The 17,500-nt window shown below is 43.1% G+C and overlaps 1 protein-coding gene across 1 annotated transcript; it reads right to left on the bottom strand.

Moving 5' to 3' along the window:
• Positions 1 to 2,186: 2,186 nt before the first annotated feature.
• On the bottom strand, positions 2,187 to 16,695 carry LOC138954347 (carbohydrate sulfotransferase 8-like). Its single transcript, XM_070326214.1, has 3 exons — positions 16,247 to 16,695; positions 8,905 to 9,034; positions 2,187 to 4,271 (listed from the first exon to the last, which is right to left on the bottom strand). The coding sequence occupies exons 1-3, from the start codon at positions 16,367 to 16,369 to the stop codon at positions 2,992 to 2,994; spliced, it is 1,533 nt and encodes a 510-aa protein (XP_070182315.1). The 5' UTR covers positions 16,370 to 16,695; the 3' UTR covers positions 2,187 to 2,991.
• Positions 16,696 to 17,500: the final 805 nt, after the last annotated feature.

Below are 17,500 nucleotides of genomic sequence, written 5' to 3' on the forward strand. Positions count from 1 at the left end.
ACACACACACACACACACACACACACGCACGCATACACTCATACAAACACACACACACAAACACGTACACACGCACGCATACACACATACAAACACACACACACACATACACACACACACACACACACACACACACACACACACACACACACACACACTTCTTGTTACCAGTTCGAGTATTATCCTTTCACAAGGAACACCACCATTAGACCACAGCTAAAATATACATGTCATATTCACACTTGTATTCAACTTATTAGCAATCCTTTTAAATGATTACCAGTACAGCATCGCCTCAAATCCGACACATACCGCTTGGTTTGTTCATATTTTGAGTATTCTTCTTTACACCCCCGGTATAGGGGTGTGTATAGGTTTCACTCGATGTGATTGTGTTCGCAAGTAGATCTCAAGAATGAACGGACCGGTCGTCACCAAACTTGGTGAACAGGTTCTATACATTCCTGAGACGGTCCTTACAAAAATTGGGACCAGTCAAACACACGGTTAGGGAGTTATTGGTGGATTAAAATTATACAAGGCCTGGTATAGACGGACACCCCCGTTGGTCAAAGGGAAATAACCATTCTCACTGCCACCAACTGAGAAGGTTATTTCCCTTTGACGGGGGTGTAGTTCCTATCGGAGGAATTTCTTGTTTTCCTTAATTTACTAATTTAATTTTTCGCATGACGTCACGAAAGCGGATCGAATTCGTCACCGCGGCCATTTTCCATCCTAGGCGAATGTGAGCAGTGACGCGCTATGCGGATTCCGTTGTTTTAACCACGCGATACACGCAATGCTCGCGGTTTTCACGTGAGGTAATTGAACCGGAATCCGCCGTAGCAGCCTTTTTACATTTAGTCAAGTTTTGACTAAATGTTGTAACGTAGAGGGGGGAATCGAGACGAGGGTCGTGGTGTATGTGCGTCTGTCTGTGTGTGTGTGTGTAGAGCGATTCAGACTAAACTACTGGACCGATCTTTATGAAATTTGACATGAGAGTTCCTGGGTATGATATCCCCAGACATTTTTTTCATTCTTTTGATAAATGTCTTTGGTGACATCATATCCGGCTTTTCGTGAAAGTTGAGGCGGCACTGTCACGCTCTCATCTTTCAACCAAATTGGTTGAAATTTTGGTCAAGTAATTTTCAACGAAGCCCGGACTTAGGTATTGCATTTCAGCTTGGTGGCTTAAAAATTAATTAATGACTTTGGTCATTAAAAATCTGAAAATTGTAAAAAAAAAATTGATTATAAAACGGTCCAAATTTACGTTCATCTTATTCTCCATCATTTTCTGATTCCAAAAACATATAAATATGTTATATTTGGATTAAAAACAAGCTCTGAAAATTAAAAATATAAACATTATCAATTTAAAAACACTTTCATCTTATTCCTTGTCGGTTCCAGATACCAAAAACATATAGATATGATATGTTTGGATTAAAAACACGCTCAGAACGTTAAAACGAAGAGAGGTACAGAAAAGCGTGCTATCCTTCTCAGCGCAACTACTACCCCGCTCTTCTTGTCAATTTCACTGCTTTTGCCGTGCGCGGTGGACTGACGATGCTACGAGTATACGGTCTTGCTGAAAAATTGCATTGCGTTCCGTTTCATTCTGTGAGTTCGACAGCTACTTGACTAAATGTTGTATTTTCGCCTTACGCGACTAGTTTTTTGCTTCCCACGTTATAGCAGTATATGCGGTCTTAAATCGAGCACGCAGTCGACTTCGCGAAGACTACGCGAAGTCTTTTTACCCAAAACTCAGTGCTAAAGCTTCTTGCGGCCAGCTTCGCGAAGTCTTTTTACCCAAAACTCAGTGCTAAAGCTTCTTGCGGCCAGCTTCGCGAAGTCTTTTTACCCAAAACTCAGTGCTAAAGCTTCATGCGGCCAGCTTCGCGAAGTCTTTTTACCCAAAACTCAGTGCTAAAGCTTCATGCGGCCAGCTTCGCGAAGTCTTTTTACCCAAAACTCAGTGCTAAAGCTTCATGCGGCCAGCTTCGCGAAGTCTTTTTACCCAAAACTCAGTGCTAAAGCTTCTTGCGGCCAGCTTCGCGAAGTATACTTCGCCCGGTCAGGATAGGCTTAAAGAGATCAAGGCGTGAGCTGGGACGAAAGTGACATGCATGTTCCCCCCCCCCCCCCCCCTCAGGTAAAACCAATGAATAATGAACAAGATCCCATCTTCACAAAAGGGTCACATTTATTACACCCCCGGTATAGGGGTGTGTATAGGATTCGGTCGATGTGTTTGTTTGTTTGTTTGTGTGTTTGTGTTCGCATATAGATCTCAAGAATGAACGGACCGATCGTCACCAAACTTGGTGAACAGGTTCTATACATTCCTGAGACGGTCCTTAGAAAAATTGGGACCAGTCAAACACACGGTTAGGGAGTTTTTGGTGGATTAAGATTCTACAAGGACTTATAGAGGGACATATTAATGGTCAAAGGGAAATAACCTTCTCAGTTGGTGGCAGTGAGAATGGTAAGGACGGGGGTGTTTTTCCTACCTCGGAGGAATTTCTTGTTTCTCATTGGAAATGCAGTTTTTCCGTGTTGTTATGTTTGAAGTGCGTTGGCAGGTGTCTGCTTGTTTGGTGCCTCTTAGTGCTGGTCAAAGCGGAAATGTGACCCTCCACCACGAAATGAGTCGCATGTCACCTCGCGCGGTTCTGCGCTAGGTTTAATATAAGTCCGAGGAGTGTCTGGTAACAGTGTGAGGGTCACCTTAGTCACAAGCTTATAACTCAAACAGTTTTCGCTCTTTTCTAAAACGGTTTTCACCACTGGAAAGAGCATAAAAAAACTCTTTAGGAAAATGTAAAACTATGAAAATCATGCAAAGGTGACATGTGACTCATTCCGTGGTGGAGGGTCACAAATAGTTTCTTCCTCTCCTCCTTTATTTGTTTGTTGAGTTGTCCGTTTGCATGCTTCTGCTCAGAGAAGATCATAAACCCTGTCAACACATCAGTAATTTTCTTCGTCAAATCCAAAGAACAGCATGTCCCGTTCATACTTCTTCTTCACCTTCTTCATCAGACCGTACGGTAAGGAGTCAAAGGCGTCTCGAAGAAAAGCCTTCTTCTGCTTCTTCAGCTCACCCTGCAAGGGCAGCGAGGCCCTGAACGTCTTCACCACTTTATCTCTAAAGTCGCTCACAGAAAAGTTCGCGGAAGACTGCGATGATGCGTTGGTGTTGTGCTGATGGTAGCTGACGTTCTTGGGGATGTAGCCGTTCTTCTGGAACGTCTTCCACAGCAAGGATGCCAGCTGATCGTCGTTGACGCACCGCTGGTAGAACTTCAAGGAACGGATACGGTTGAAGTTGTATTCTACGAGCGTGGCCAGCTCCTTCTCCTCCTGGTCGTCACGGTCAAGGTCTTTGAGCACCCACTCCAGACCCATCTGCCTGAGGAGGAACAGGCTGTCGCGCGCGAAGGTCTTCATGCTGCCGACCACGGCGGGTCTGTACTGACACGGATCGCAGCGAAGGTAGATGGGCTCCCAGTGCGGCTCGTACGTAGTCAGGCTGTGCTCCACGAACTCGGGAAACGTGAGGTCACTTCCGCATTTCAGCGCGTGCGCCGTGGCGTTCTTGCCTCTGAGGCGACGCACGGCGGGGACCCCGATCTTGGACCAGAAGTCGGGCAGGAAGAGCTTGTCGAGGTAGGCGCTCCACAGGCGGGAGAAGGGGTGCCGCACGAACATGAAGCGTAGGTAGCTCTCCGCCGCCTTTTTCACCTCCGCCCACCCAACGCCGTGTGAGTGCCGGTTCTGGTGGACCTTCAGGCGCGGGATCTTCCACGGGGAGTCCACGACGTCGCCCGTGAAGTTGTGCAGGTAGGAGAACACGCGGATCCAGAACGTGCAGCCCGCTTTGGGCAGGAAGCAGTAGGCCACGCGTGACGCCTCGTGCGTGAACAAGCCCGTCACGCGTCCCTGCTTGTTCCCCGCGTGGTCTTGTCGGCACACTTTGTCCGCTCTTCGGGCCCGCTCGTAAAGTTCGTTCAGCAGTTCCGGATCTTCGCCGGACACGTCACGCGTTCGGAAGAGCTCGGCAGGGCTCGCTGGGAAGGGAGGAGTCGGTGTTACAGTAGCCGGTGGTGTTGCTGCTTTGTCGACGGCTGGGTTTCTTGCGGGGTTCTTTCCGGAATGTATGGGAGACTGGATGGCACTGCCTGGGGTCTTTGGCGTGTCCGCCAGGTCTCTGGTCTGTTCTGGTTTCCGTGTCTGTCTTGCTGCTTTGTCTGAAACACAGGCAGCAGAGGGTTTGGTTTTAGAAACTATAGGAAGTAAGCGCTCTCAATGCATACATAAACCGGCACGGTTGGCCTAGTGGTAAGGCGTCCGCCCAGTGAGCGGGAGGTCGTGGGTTCGAACCCCGGCCGGGTCATACCTAAGACTTTAAAATTGGCAATCTAGTGGCTGCTCCGCCTGGCGTCTGGCATTATGGGGTTAGTGCTAGGGCTGGTTGGTCCGGTGTCAGAATAATGTGACTGGGTGAGACATGAAGCCTGTGCTGCGATTTCTGTCTTGTGTGTGGCGCACGTTATATGTTAAAGCAGCACCGCCCTGATATGGCCCTTCGTGGTCGGCTGGGCGTTAAGCAAACAAACAAACAAACAAACAATGCATACATGTGCATCAAGAGTGAGTGTGATTCGGAACCAATCTCCTGGCATCTGAGATTGTTGCTGGGTTTGTTTGTTTGGGTTTTGTTTGGTGTTTTTGTTCTCATCTTCTTTATTTTTGTCTGCGTGTGTGTGTGTGTGAGTGTGTGTGTGTGTGAGTGTGTGTGTGTGTGTGTGTGTTTGTGTGTGTGTGTGTGTGTGAGTGTGTGTGTGTGTGTGTGTGTGTGTTTGTGTGTGTGTGTGTGTGTGTGTGTGTGTGTGTGTGTGTGTGTAGAGCGATTCAGAGTAAACTACTGGACCGATCTTTATGAAATTTTACATGAAAGTTCCTGGGTATGATATCCTCAGATATTCAATAAATGTCTTCGATGACGTCATATCCGGCTTTTTGTAAAAGTTGAGGCGGCACCGTCACACCCTCATTTTTCAATCAAATTGATTGAAATTTTGGCCAAGCAATCTTCAACGAAGGCCGGACTTTGGTATTGCATTTCAGCTTGGTGGCTTAAAAATTAATTAATGACTTTGGTCATTAAATGTCTGAAAATTGTAATTAAAATCATCATTTTATAAAACGATCTAAATTTACGTTCATCTTATTCTTCATCATTTTCTGATTCCACAAACATATAAATATGTTATATTCAGATTAAAAACAAGCTCTGAAAATTAAAAATATAAAAATTATGATCAAAATAAAATTTCCGAAATCGATTTAAAAACAATTTCATCTTATTCCTTGTCGATACCTGATTCCAAAAACATATAGATATGATATGTTTGGATTAAAAACAAGCTCAGAAAGTTATAACGAAGAGAGGTACAGAAAAGCGTGCTATGCAGCACAGCGAAACCACTACCGCGCGAAACAGGCTCGTCAGTTTCACTGCGTTTTGCAGGGCGGGGATGTAGCTCAGTCGATCGGTAGCGCGCTGGATTTGTATCCAGTTGGCCGCTGTCAGCGTGAGTTCGTCCCCACGTTCGGCGAGAGATTTATTTCTCAGAGTCAACTTTGTGTGCACTCTCCTCGGTGTCCGAACACCCCCGTGTGTACACGCAAGCACAAGACCAAGTGCGCACGAAAAAGATCCTGTAATCCATGTCAGAGTTCGGTGGGTTATAGAAACACGAGAATACCCAGCATACTTCCTCCGAAAGCGGCGTATGGCTGCCTAAATGACGGGGTAAAAACGGTCATACACGTAAAAGCCGTGGGAGTTTCAGCCCATGAACGAACAAACAAACTGCGTTTTGCACGAGCGGCGGACTCCGGTCATTGTGAAAAAATGCAGTGCGTTCAGTTTCATTCTGTGAGTTCCACAGCTTGACTAAATGTAGTAATTTAGCCTTACGCGACTAGTTTGTTTTAATTTTACAACTTTTTTTTCTTTTTCTAAACTCTAACTTCTTTTATTTCCTTCCGCTTTCCTCATTTGAAAGCTTGTGTACAGAAGATAGAAATAATCAAAGGTAAACGATTGGAAGAGATTCATCACTGCAGAATGCGCCTAAACATGAGTAACTTGAACTCTGACCTGTGCAAACGCCACTTACAGGAAAATCCGCAGTGCGCTTGCGGCTACCTGCACGAAACAGCTGACCATGACTTGATACATTGCCCTCTGTACGTAGACGCTCGCCTATCTACAATAAATACACTACCTGTACATTACAGACATGTTGAAATATTGTTAAATGGTAGCGAAAACCTTTCTCTTCGCACCAACAAGCTTATTTTTGAAAGTGTCCAATCGTTTATCTGTAAATCTGGTCGTTTTTGTTAATTTGACTCAGTACGCATATCCATGCCATGTATTCTATATACATTTTTCAATTATATATTCAGCGAACTACTGCTTATCTGCCACTGGATTACAGTTTACAATGTACTATGTATATTCTTTTTGTATGCGCTATAAACCACCTTCATCTTTCATATGTACCTACCATTCTTTCGTCCCACCTCCACCCTCCCCCTCTTCCTCCTGCTAGCTTTCTCTTGTTCTTTTTGGTTTGCTTCAACTATGCTGTTTACCTAGATAGTTCCATAGTTTATAAGTAATGTTTGTCCGACATCATATTTTTGTTAATTTGTAACTACGAAGGGCGCGTAATATAAGCGTTCGCTTGAGTTCGTGTCCCTATTGTTTATCGTTGTATTGTTGAACCATGTTTGATTTAATAAAACATTGTTTAAACCAAAGGTTAGCACAACAAGAAGAGCAAACGCTCGATCGAGTCACTTTCGCAGTTCTGAATATTATATGAGGCATCAGATGGACAGGAAGAAATTGCTATTCACAACACAATGAGTCACGTTCACATAAAATTTGAGCCCGGTCACTTTTATAGTTTCCGAGAAAAGCCCAACGTTAAGTTGTGTGTTGCCGAACAGAAAAGGCTAGTTATCTCCCTTGTTTTTCTGATAACGTTCGTAAAAGGCTACAGATGTAAATACTTTGATGTAAAGAATAATCCTACAAAGTTTCAATCACATCCGATGAACTTTGTCAAAGATATAAAATGTCTAATTTTTCCTTTGACGCTGACCTGTGACCTTGAAAAAGGTCAAAGGTCAACGAAACCATCGTTAAAGTGTAGAGGTCATTGGAGGTCACGACTAAACAAAATATGAGCCCGATCGCTTTGATAGTTTCCTGTCAAAGATATAAAATGTCTAATTTTTCCTTTGACGCTGACCTGTGACCTTGAAAAAGGTCAAAGGTCAACGAAACCATCGTTAAAGTGTAGAGGTCATTGGAGGTCACGACTAAACAAAATATGAGCCCGATCGCTTTGATAGTTTCCGAGAAAAGTCCAACGTTAAGGTGGTGTCTACGGACGGCCGGCCGGCCGGCCGGACGGACGGCCGGCTGGCCGGCCGGACAGACTAACACTGACCGATTACATAGAGTCACTTTTTCTCAAGTGACTCAAAAACAGAGTACCTCTCTAAACGGTTTCCCAGATGTCCTATTCTAATTTTAGTAACATCGGCTTTTGGGGAAAGCCCAAAGGGCGCTTGTATCGCCGCGCGTCGACTGTAATGGTTGTTGACAAATTAGCTTCTGATTAAATATGTAGAGGTTACATGCCGAGTCTCAGTGATTATTAAAAATAATGGTCGAAGTTAGCGGATCATGAAAAATGCGAGCTTCAGCGAGCTTTTTCATGACCGCGAACTGAGACCATTATTTTTAATAATCACTGAGACGAGGTGTGTAACCTCTTTATTCCCCCTTTCTTCAGTTATTCAAAGAAAACAGGAGTTTTTGTGCGAAAGTTTGATCGAATCCGAATCACTCAACCAGTCAACCTGCGCAGGCGATCGATTAATGCGCGGTTGTATAGTTCCGTGCAAATCATTCCATTCTGTTAACACTTCTTGTCAGTTTCCCTGTTTTAGACTAAAATCAAGTACACAGATAAGCTGTTATTCTGCTGTGGCGGTAAAGGCAGATATTGTGTGTTCTGTTTATGTTTTAGTATCGCTAAAGATAATGTTCTTTCGTCAAATGGGACTAGCAGACGAACTTTTGCACCCGTGTTCCAACGTTAATTACTGTATGAAGTTCAGTTTTTTGGGGAAAATAGTGTATGAAACCGCTTTATGTTGTTTAAATTGATGAGATGTGTGCATTTGGTTGCGTGTGATCTGTTTATAAAATGAAATATTGTTGAAAACTGACCGTCGGATTGCAGTCAGTGTTGTCGAAGAAACTGCGTTAAAAGAAGGGGAACTACTCTTGTCGGCAAGAGTGTGAGTTACTTGCCTTGGGAATTTGCTTGTGATGAACGGTGTGTGCACAGCAGATCTATATTCAGAAAACAACCGAACTCATGGATTTTATATGGAGATTCATGTGTTCAGGCCTGTAGTTGTTAATTTAAATGCGGTATGTTTGTATTGTTTGCTCCAGAGATGTATATTTCGTACGTATAGAGCGTTTTGAACTTTTCAGTCGCAAAAGTAGTACCAAAACAGAACAGCTTCTCAACCCATTGCACTATCGAGGATTCAGGCTGTTGCTGGCTCGTTATTTGTTTGGTTGCTGGGTCATTATCGAAAAATAACTAGCTCTACAAGTTTACAGAGGTAAAGAAGCAGAGGGGGGAATAAGTTTTGCTCATGAATGTGAACAACGCTACTTACGTATGTCATATTCTATTTTTTTTTATTTTTTACATAGAACGACATTACTATTTTTTTCAAGCAGAATCCCATCTCAAACCAAAAACAAAATCGAACCTGGAAATTGCAGGCTGTTATGAAATGAGAATGGCCCCGCGTAAAAGAGCAGATATGACGTCACCAACAGCAACGTCACACTCAAGCCGACGAAAGTGCATCGCCTATACAGCTTCCGACACATCCGGATCTGAAACAGAAAGATGTCACGTACCAACTCTTGTGTACAGTGGAACTCCCCATGTAAGAACCCCCCCCCCCCCCCCCCCCACCCCACCCCTCCCAACCTTGGTACAACTTGGCCAATTAGGGCATGTCGTAATTAGGCCAGATATGTGGCCATTTCTGCGAAAAGGGACATTGTTGACAAATTTATCGATTTTGAGTTTTGGATTTTATTTGACAGACTGTTATATTTAGAACGTGATGTGAGAATTTCAGACCTTCAAATTTATTTTTCACGGAGTTATGACCCTTTTTTGGAGATACCCCCAAAATGACTTAAAATGGCCAAACGTTTAAAAACAAACTTTCGCCGGGAAATAGTAAGTTCAATCATCTGCCGTTATTACTTGTATGGTTTTAGGTCAAAATAATGTTTCATTCCAGAGTTATTGCCCTTTTTGTAACGTTACCCTAATTTTTACTTTTTCGTCTTTTTCTATCATTCTCTCCTCCCATGCAGAAGAAACAAGTCGCGTAAGGCGAAATTACTACATTTAGTCAAGCTGTGGAACTCACAGAATGAAACTGAACGCACTGCATTTTTTCACAATGACCGTAGTCCGCCGCTAGTGCAAAAATGACGAGCCTGTTCAGCGCGGTGCCGGTAGCGGTTGCGCTGTGCTGCATAGCACGCTTTACTGTACCTCTCTTCGTTTTAACTTTCTGAGCGTGTTTTTAATCCAAACATATCATATCTATATGTTTTTGGAATCAAGAACCGACAAGGAATAAGATGAAATTGTTTTTAAAACGATTTCGGAAATTTAATTTTAATCATAATTTTTATATTTTTAATTTTCAGAGCTTGTTTTTAATCCGAATATAACATGTTTATATGTTTTTGGAATCAGAACATGATGAAGAATAAAATAAAAGTAATTTTGGATCGTTTTATAAAAAAAAATTTAATTACAACTTTCAGATTTTTAATGACCAAAGTCATTAATTAATTTTTAAGCCTTCATGCTGAAATGCAATACCGAAGTCCGGCCTTCGTCGAAGATTGCTTGGCCAAAATTTCAATCAATTTGATTGAAAAATGAAGGTGTGACAGTGCCGCCTCAACTTTTACAAAAAACCGGATATGACGTCATAAAAGACATTCATCGAAGAAAAAAATTAAAAATCTGGGGATTTCATACCCAGGAACTCTCATGTAAAATTTCATAAAGATCGGTCCAGTAGTTTAGTCTGAATCGCTCTACACACACACACGCACAGACACACACACACACACATACACCACGACCCTCGTCTCGATTCCCCCTCTATGTTAAAACATTTAGTCAAAACTTGACTTAATGTAAAAATAATCAGCCATATGATTTTTTTTCTCGAATATTTCTTCTTCTTTCATACTACCTCTCCCCCCTCCATGTTCTATTCTTTCTTCACCCACACACATACAAACACAAACTATTTGAGGCTGTCTGCTGAAAACAATACACACACACACTTGTCGACTTGAAGTTGTGGTACTTCTAAATTTCATAACAAGGATTAATTGTTCAGTTTCCTTGGTAAATACAGCTTCCAGTTGTAGAAAGTAACATGGTGCTGAGTGTCCTTGCACACGTGGGTCTGTCAGTCTGTCCATCACTTCACTGAATTGAAAATGTCAGCCGTGCACTCTGCTATCGAACGTCTCCCTTTACTTTCAACAAACTGAAATGCCAATCAGGGTCGAACTTGATGTGGCCGACGATCAAGACATTTTCAAAATGGATTTGTGCTGTTCATTCACACACAAAACTGCATGCCAAAGTATTGATGCACCATGCCGAAGACTGAAGTTGCTACCCTCCTCTGTACCCCTGCCTCATTCGCAAGGTAGACGATTTGCTTCTCTGAAACAAAGGCAACCACAGAGTTGATCAACATATTATTTACTAACCACTATTTGCACAGCTCAAGTCTGGTTTTGGGTACCTGTCCACTTGCCATTTCTAAGCTGGTATGGTATGGTGACATTATCGAAAATGTAGTGTGTGTGTGTGTGTGTGTGTGTGTGTGTGTGTGTGTGTGTGTGTGTGTGTGTGTGTGTGTGTGGTGTGTGTGTGTGTGTCTGTGTGTGTGCTTCTTTGTTGGAGAAAACAGCACATAAACACAAATATATATAACTGTATTGCTCCCCCCCTTTTTTTTAAAGTACTGACAAATTGTAAAGTATTAATATGTCTTAAAGGCACAGTAAGCCTCCCGTAAACCATCACAGAGCTCCCCGAGCGTCTAAATACAGTACAAGCATACTTCCATTTGAACGCTCACCGAACGGGAACATCCTGGCTGCTTTCTGTCGAGCGTGAGACATTTTCCAAGAATTTATTTTCGTAGACTTGTTCCGTTAACAACAACGGCGCCTCGTTTTTGCGCTAGACCTAACTTTTAAAATCTAAATAATAAATTGACAGCTTGTTACACAAACATTCTTTAATCATAAAAGAATTCGTTTTTCATCAAGACAAGATCAGAACAATTCGAAGTTGTGAAAGTTTAAAAAAAGAAAAGCCCGGAAGCAAGGTCACGCAAGGGTCGTAGCAGACGACGGCCGGTTTATCAGTGCAAATCGCCGTTCCTCTCAACAGTCACAAGCCATCGCTAGAGTTCTTGTGAACCACAGCCGTTGTTTCGTGCATAAAAAAACGTGCTATTGTAGATAAGCTCACGTCGAGTCGCATTCAAATGACTAACTATGACGACTGCATTGTGAAAAGGGAAAACTGGATCACACGGGTTCACGATGGCTCAGGGGTAAGATAAACCACGCAAAAATAAATTCTTTGAAAATTGTTCGCTCTTTACGGAGGGCACCTAGGATGTTCTCAATTGGTGAGTGTTTAAATGAAAGGGTGTTTGTACTGTGTGTAAAAGCCTGACCGTATCTGTGATGGTTTACGGGAGGCTTACTCTGCCTTTAACCTACTGAGCAAAGTCCCAAGGGTAAACCATGCTGATTTCCTTTGAACTGGAACCGGTTGGACATTGCTGTTGCCCCATTCTGTCGAACACCTGCTTTGTGGCCAGGCACTTCTGTCTTTTGTTGTTGCACTGTCCGGTGAATTGCTGGACTTGTTTGCTGTTCCACGCCAGCAAACTGAGAGAAAGAGAGTAACATTGGTTAAATAAAAAAAAGAGGAGTTTAAAAACATACTACACGTACACACATACCACCACCACCATCACCATCATCATCATCATCATCATCATCATCATCATCATCATCATCATCATCAAAATCATCATTGTCATTATCATCTCTCTTCCTCTATCTACCCCTCTCTCTCTCTCTCTCTCTCTCTCTCTCTCTCTCTCTCTCTCTCTCTCTCTCTCTCTCTCTCTCACACACACACGCTCACACACACGCATGCACACACACACACACACACACACACACACACATACAGAAACCCTCACACAACACACACACACACAAGCCGCGCACACACACACACACACACACACACACAAAACACACACACACACACACACACACAAGCTGCGCGCGCGCACACACACACACACAAAACACACACTGCAGTCTATATGGTAACTTACCTGAAATTGTAGCCTGTCATAGATCTAAGTGGAGACAGCAAACGGTAAGAGCAACAGGTTCTCATTTACGATGTCCGGGCATTCAAACGATCAGGAAGAGGAAGACCTTGCTTCGCAATAGGCCTATGCTCTTGGAGAACTCTTTAACCGATTAGTAGTGTGCGTTGTCATCATGAACGTTTACAACACCATCGTGATCAAAGTATCTGCTTCGACTTCGGAGTCACAAATGTCCGGGCGAAGTGCAACAAAATTATTCTGAATTAACAGCATTGACCTCGTCAACAAAATCGTTGTCTTATCCCAAAGTGACTTCTGTCAGCAGAACATTCCGTGTTCAACTGAGAAGACTGACTTGCCCTTCCACTATCAGAATTCACAGCTGCAAAGAACAGAACAACCACTGATCTAAATATCAGTAACTTTAGCAAGGGAAGCAACTAAAGATGTAAACGGGGAGTAACTGTTCTTCATCGGGCAACTGCGTTTGTCGTCTGCTTTTTCGTACAGTGCTACTACGGTCGCATGAAAGTCAGATCTACCTGAACTATGCGTATAGATCCGTCTAGTAAAATGTAGCTGTGTGATGATTTGGCTACATCACTTTGCTGAATGTGCTTCCAGATGAAAGTTTATATTAAGCTTACTGTCAAACATTAAAAAACAAAAATAGGTAAGTTGTTTTAACTTGACCAAAACTAGCGACGAAAAAATGTTTCTCGAAGCACAACAAAACACTCTGTCGGCATTTTCGGCATCATCGCAGTCAACTTGTCATCGGAGGAGGAATGAACATAAACATTTGTAGAAGTTTGTAATGTTGATCCCAAGACTATTTTCCATTACTTTAAATTGCTGTTCATTGTACTATCGATGATAATTCATTGAACATTTTAGAAATTCAACTTGAAGTGGACATCAGTCAGCACAGCAAAGTTTGTTTACATTTTGCTCTAACTTTGACCCCGCGTTTCTCCAATCAGAGGCTTAGATCAACAGTGTCCCTTTTCGCAGAAATGGCCACATATGGTATACCACTAGTGGCCCGATGCTGGTATTTTAGTAGCCACCTGATTTTCTCAGACTTTTGTAGGTCTTTTGTACGAGTCTGTTAAAGTCAAGACTTCCCTAACTCAAGAAAGCACTTCTCAATCATGTCAAAACATAATACGGTTATCTTAAACTTACCCAATAAACATGCCAGAACTGGGCCATTTGTGTTTTTTAGCCGTTTTTCTCTCCCTTTGCCACCGCGTGGCGGCGCTGCGGTAAACTGGGGCCAAATCTAACTTCCTGCTTGCTAGGCTCACGTTCTACAAAACAACTTTTGCAGCTGATTTTTTACGCGCAAAGATGAAGAAATTCGGCGACATGCAGCTTTCTGATCTTCGGGATGAGTGTAGGAAACGAGGAGCCAAAATTGACGGGCGTAAACAAGATCTTGTGGAGAGGTAAGTGAAAGAAAACTCATTTGTTTATCTCGGCTAGTCGTCTGCTACAGGCACAAGACAAACTATCGCTGCCTTTCTCATTCTGATTCTATAAATCGCGTTGTGTTGTAAACATTTTCAGGCGAAATCAATGTATTATGAAAGAAAGGGATTCAACGAACACCCAGTAGACAGTATGGAAACAGAAGCAAAGACCGGAGAAATTGGGCAGCGAGTGGGAGACAAGCTAGATCTATCTCAACTTCCCATCCCACTGCATTCACTGTTGAGATTGATAAACAATTTGGGCGAGAGAGAGAGGCCGGGGATGAAGTGGGGTGGGGTGAACTTTGTAACTGCAAAAAACAACTTGGAAACCGTTTGTTTTTGGTGTGAAAGTTCAACAGTGCAGCTTGTTATAAAACTGAAAGAGTAATGATCATCTATCTATATATATATACGACTAGTGTCTGTGTGTCTGTCTGTGTATCTGTCTGTGTGTCTGTGTGTCTGTGCGCGATGCACGGCCAAAGTTCTCGATGGATCTGCTTCAAATTTGGTGGGCATATTCAAGTAGACCCGGGACACGACACAACCTGGTCGATATTTCAACACGTGCTCTCAGCGCGCAGCGCGGAACCGATTTTGGTTCCACCTCAGCTATTTTGGTTCCACCTCAGCTTACCCGGGCCCCCATACCGACACACCATAGCCGCTACACCACATCACAACGCCAAAGTTCTCGGTGGATCTTTTTCAAATTTGGACACCGTATTCAGCTACACCCCGGACACAATATCATCGATGAAATATTTCAACACGTGCTCTCAGCGCGCAGCGCTGAACTCATTTTCGTTTTTGTGTTCATTTCACCATTATAAGTAACTCTTCCTTATCTTCTCCAGTGTTTGGCGTTTATCTCCCTTCCTTCGTGTGGCTTTCCCGTTCAGTTGTAAGTTACTACACTGCGCTGTCCACTGCGCTGAGCGTCTTCGGATATTCCCGGCGTTCTGTTACTGTTACCTATTTTTAGAAGGTCAACGCAGTGTACAGAACGTAAATTGGACCCGTAAATTATCCTCACTGTAAAAGTGCAAAGGTCGAATCAATTTATAGCCACGCGAAAAATACACTGTCATCTATCTCTCTATAGATACGGCTTCTCTGTGTTTGTGTGTGTGTGTGTGTGAGTGTGTGTGTCTCTATGTAAGCAACACCTGTGCATTCTTCAGTTCTGTTTGTGATGTGGTCTGGCGGCTTTTGTGTAATTTTATGTACTGGCCTTCCTTTGAGAAGCCATAACTTGCTCAGTCCTGTTTGAGTGGAGTTCGCCTCCAAAGGTGATTAACACGGTTACATTCGTCGACAAGGATGGGACTCGATATGGTCAGGAATGGCATTATGGCCACTGAATCATTTTCGTGCTGTTCCCATTCCACGAATCTGGGAGGGACCTAAGCTTGGCGGGTCCATAGTTCGGCGTACGGCTCTAAGTACTTCTTCCCGGCGAAGCCGTCTACCCGGCGAAGCGGGTATTCATTCTAGTAATAAAATATATGTGTTTTTTTGCTGGCACGCCAACAAAGGGCCAATTCTGGATTATCCCATCACCTGCCTCTTTGTCTCTGTTAGCTGAGGAGGTGATTATTCTGGATTATTCATCACAACCATATGGATTATCCATCACAACCGAGTCTCGATCTCACCTGTCATTGGTCATTGTCTTTAATCTCAGAATACAATTGAATAATTTATAGAGGTCATCGGCATATTTATCGTTAACTCGGACACTACTTTCTTTAGCAAAACGATTGAAATATTCTGCGGTATAAAAGTCGAACTCACGTTTAGCTAACGATCTACATACATTTTAACATTGAAGAAATAAAGAAAACAACAAAGAATACACATAATCGATCATAATCTGCTGGGGTGAAAAGTGCTGAGTGAAGATTATGAGTTGGCCGAAGCGGTGAGAGAGAGAGAGAGAGAGAGAGAGAGAGAGAGAGAGAGAGAGAGAGAGAGAGAGAGAGAGAGAGAGAGAGAGAGAGAGAGCGATAGAGACACAGTGATTCAAGGCGCACAACTCTAATACTCTTCATCGGCAACCGCTTAGATCAATCCCGACAACAAAATCCTGATTCAAAATCCTGAGCGACGAAATAAGAATTAAACTAAAACAGTATGCTTACAGTTTTTATAGGGGCCAGGAGGCCCCCATTCATACGGTTAGTTTCGAGGTTGACCATGGGCAGCGCCATTTTGTTGTGAAATACGTCATCAGTTTGTGCACACAGGAGGGGTGAAGGCAACATTGTTCATCAGTAGAAAGTTGTGAAATCCGTCACCCTATGGGAGGGGTGAAGGCAAAATTGGTCATCACTGAGTTTGTGTAACACAGGAAGTTGTGAAATACGTCACCCTATGGGAGGGGTGACGGCAAAATTGTTCAACAAAAACATCATAGGTCGAACTGTGCAGGGTCAACCGCAACAAACTCAAACCCAAGGCAACCTACAATGTGATATACATGTTAGCACATCATTGTTACGACACACTTCCGATGTCATTGGCATGTATACAAGACATACATTCACAACATTAGGACAAAACAGACAGACATACATATAACATACCATTCGTCCACAATTAATACCGGAACATAACATGCAGAGTACAATACTGATAAAAAAAAAGAAAGAGAGAGAGAGAAGGGGGGGGGGGGGGATAGTGATTGTGGTGTTGTCATTTACAATTTATACACTCTTAAGTATAAATACAAATAATAGACTCTTCTTTAAGTTTCACCCAACAATGATCAAGAATCATTCTGTCGTTGTTGGTTCTGTCGTTGTTGGTTCTGTCGTTGTTGGTTCTGTTGTTGTTGGCTCTGTCGTTGTTGGTTCTGTCGTTGTTGGTTCTGTTGTTGGTTCTGTTGTTGTTGGTTCTGTTGTTGTTGGTTCTGTCGTTGTTGGTTCTGTCGTTGTTGGCTCTGTTGTTGTTGGTTCTGTTGTTGTTGGTTCTGTCGTTGTTGGTTCTGTTGTTGTTGGTTCTGTTGTTGTTGGTTCTGTCGTTGTTGGTTCTGTTGTTGTTGGTTCTGTCGTTGTTGGTTCTGTCGTTGTTGGTTCTGTCGTTGTTGGTTCTGTCGTTGTTGGTTCTGTCGTTGTTGGTTCTGTCGTTGTTGGTTCTGTCGTTGTAGGTTCTGTTGTTATTGGTTCTGTTGTTGTTGGTTCTGTCGTTGTTGGTTTTGTTGTTGTTGGTTCTGTTGTTGTTGGTTCTGTCGTTGTTGGCTCTGTTGTTGTTGGTTCTGTTGTTGTTGGTTCTGTTGTTGTTGGTTCTGTCGTTGTTGGTTCTGTCGTTGTTGGCTCTGTTGTAGTTGGTTCTGTTGTTGTTGGTTCTGTCGTTGTTGGTTCTGTTGTTGTTGGTTCTGTCGTTGTTGGTTCTGT

The sequence above is a fragment of the Littorina saxatilis genome, unplaced genomic scaffold (assembly GCF_037325665.1).
Source record: "Littorina saxatilis isolate snail1 unplaced genomic scaffold, US_GU_Lsax_2.0 scaffold_460, whole genome shotgun sequence".
Taxonomy (NCBI): Eukaryota; Metazoa; Mollusca; class Gastropoda; order Littorinimorpha; family Littorinidae; genus Littorina; species Littorina saxatilis.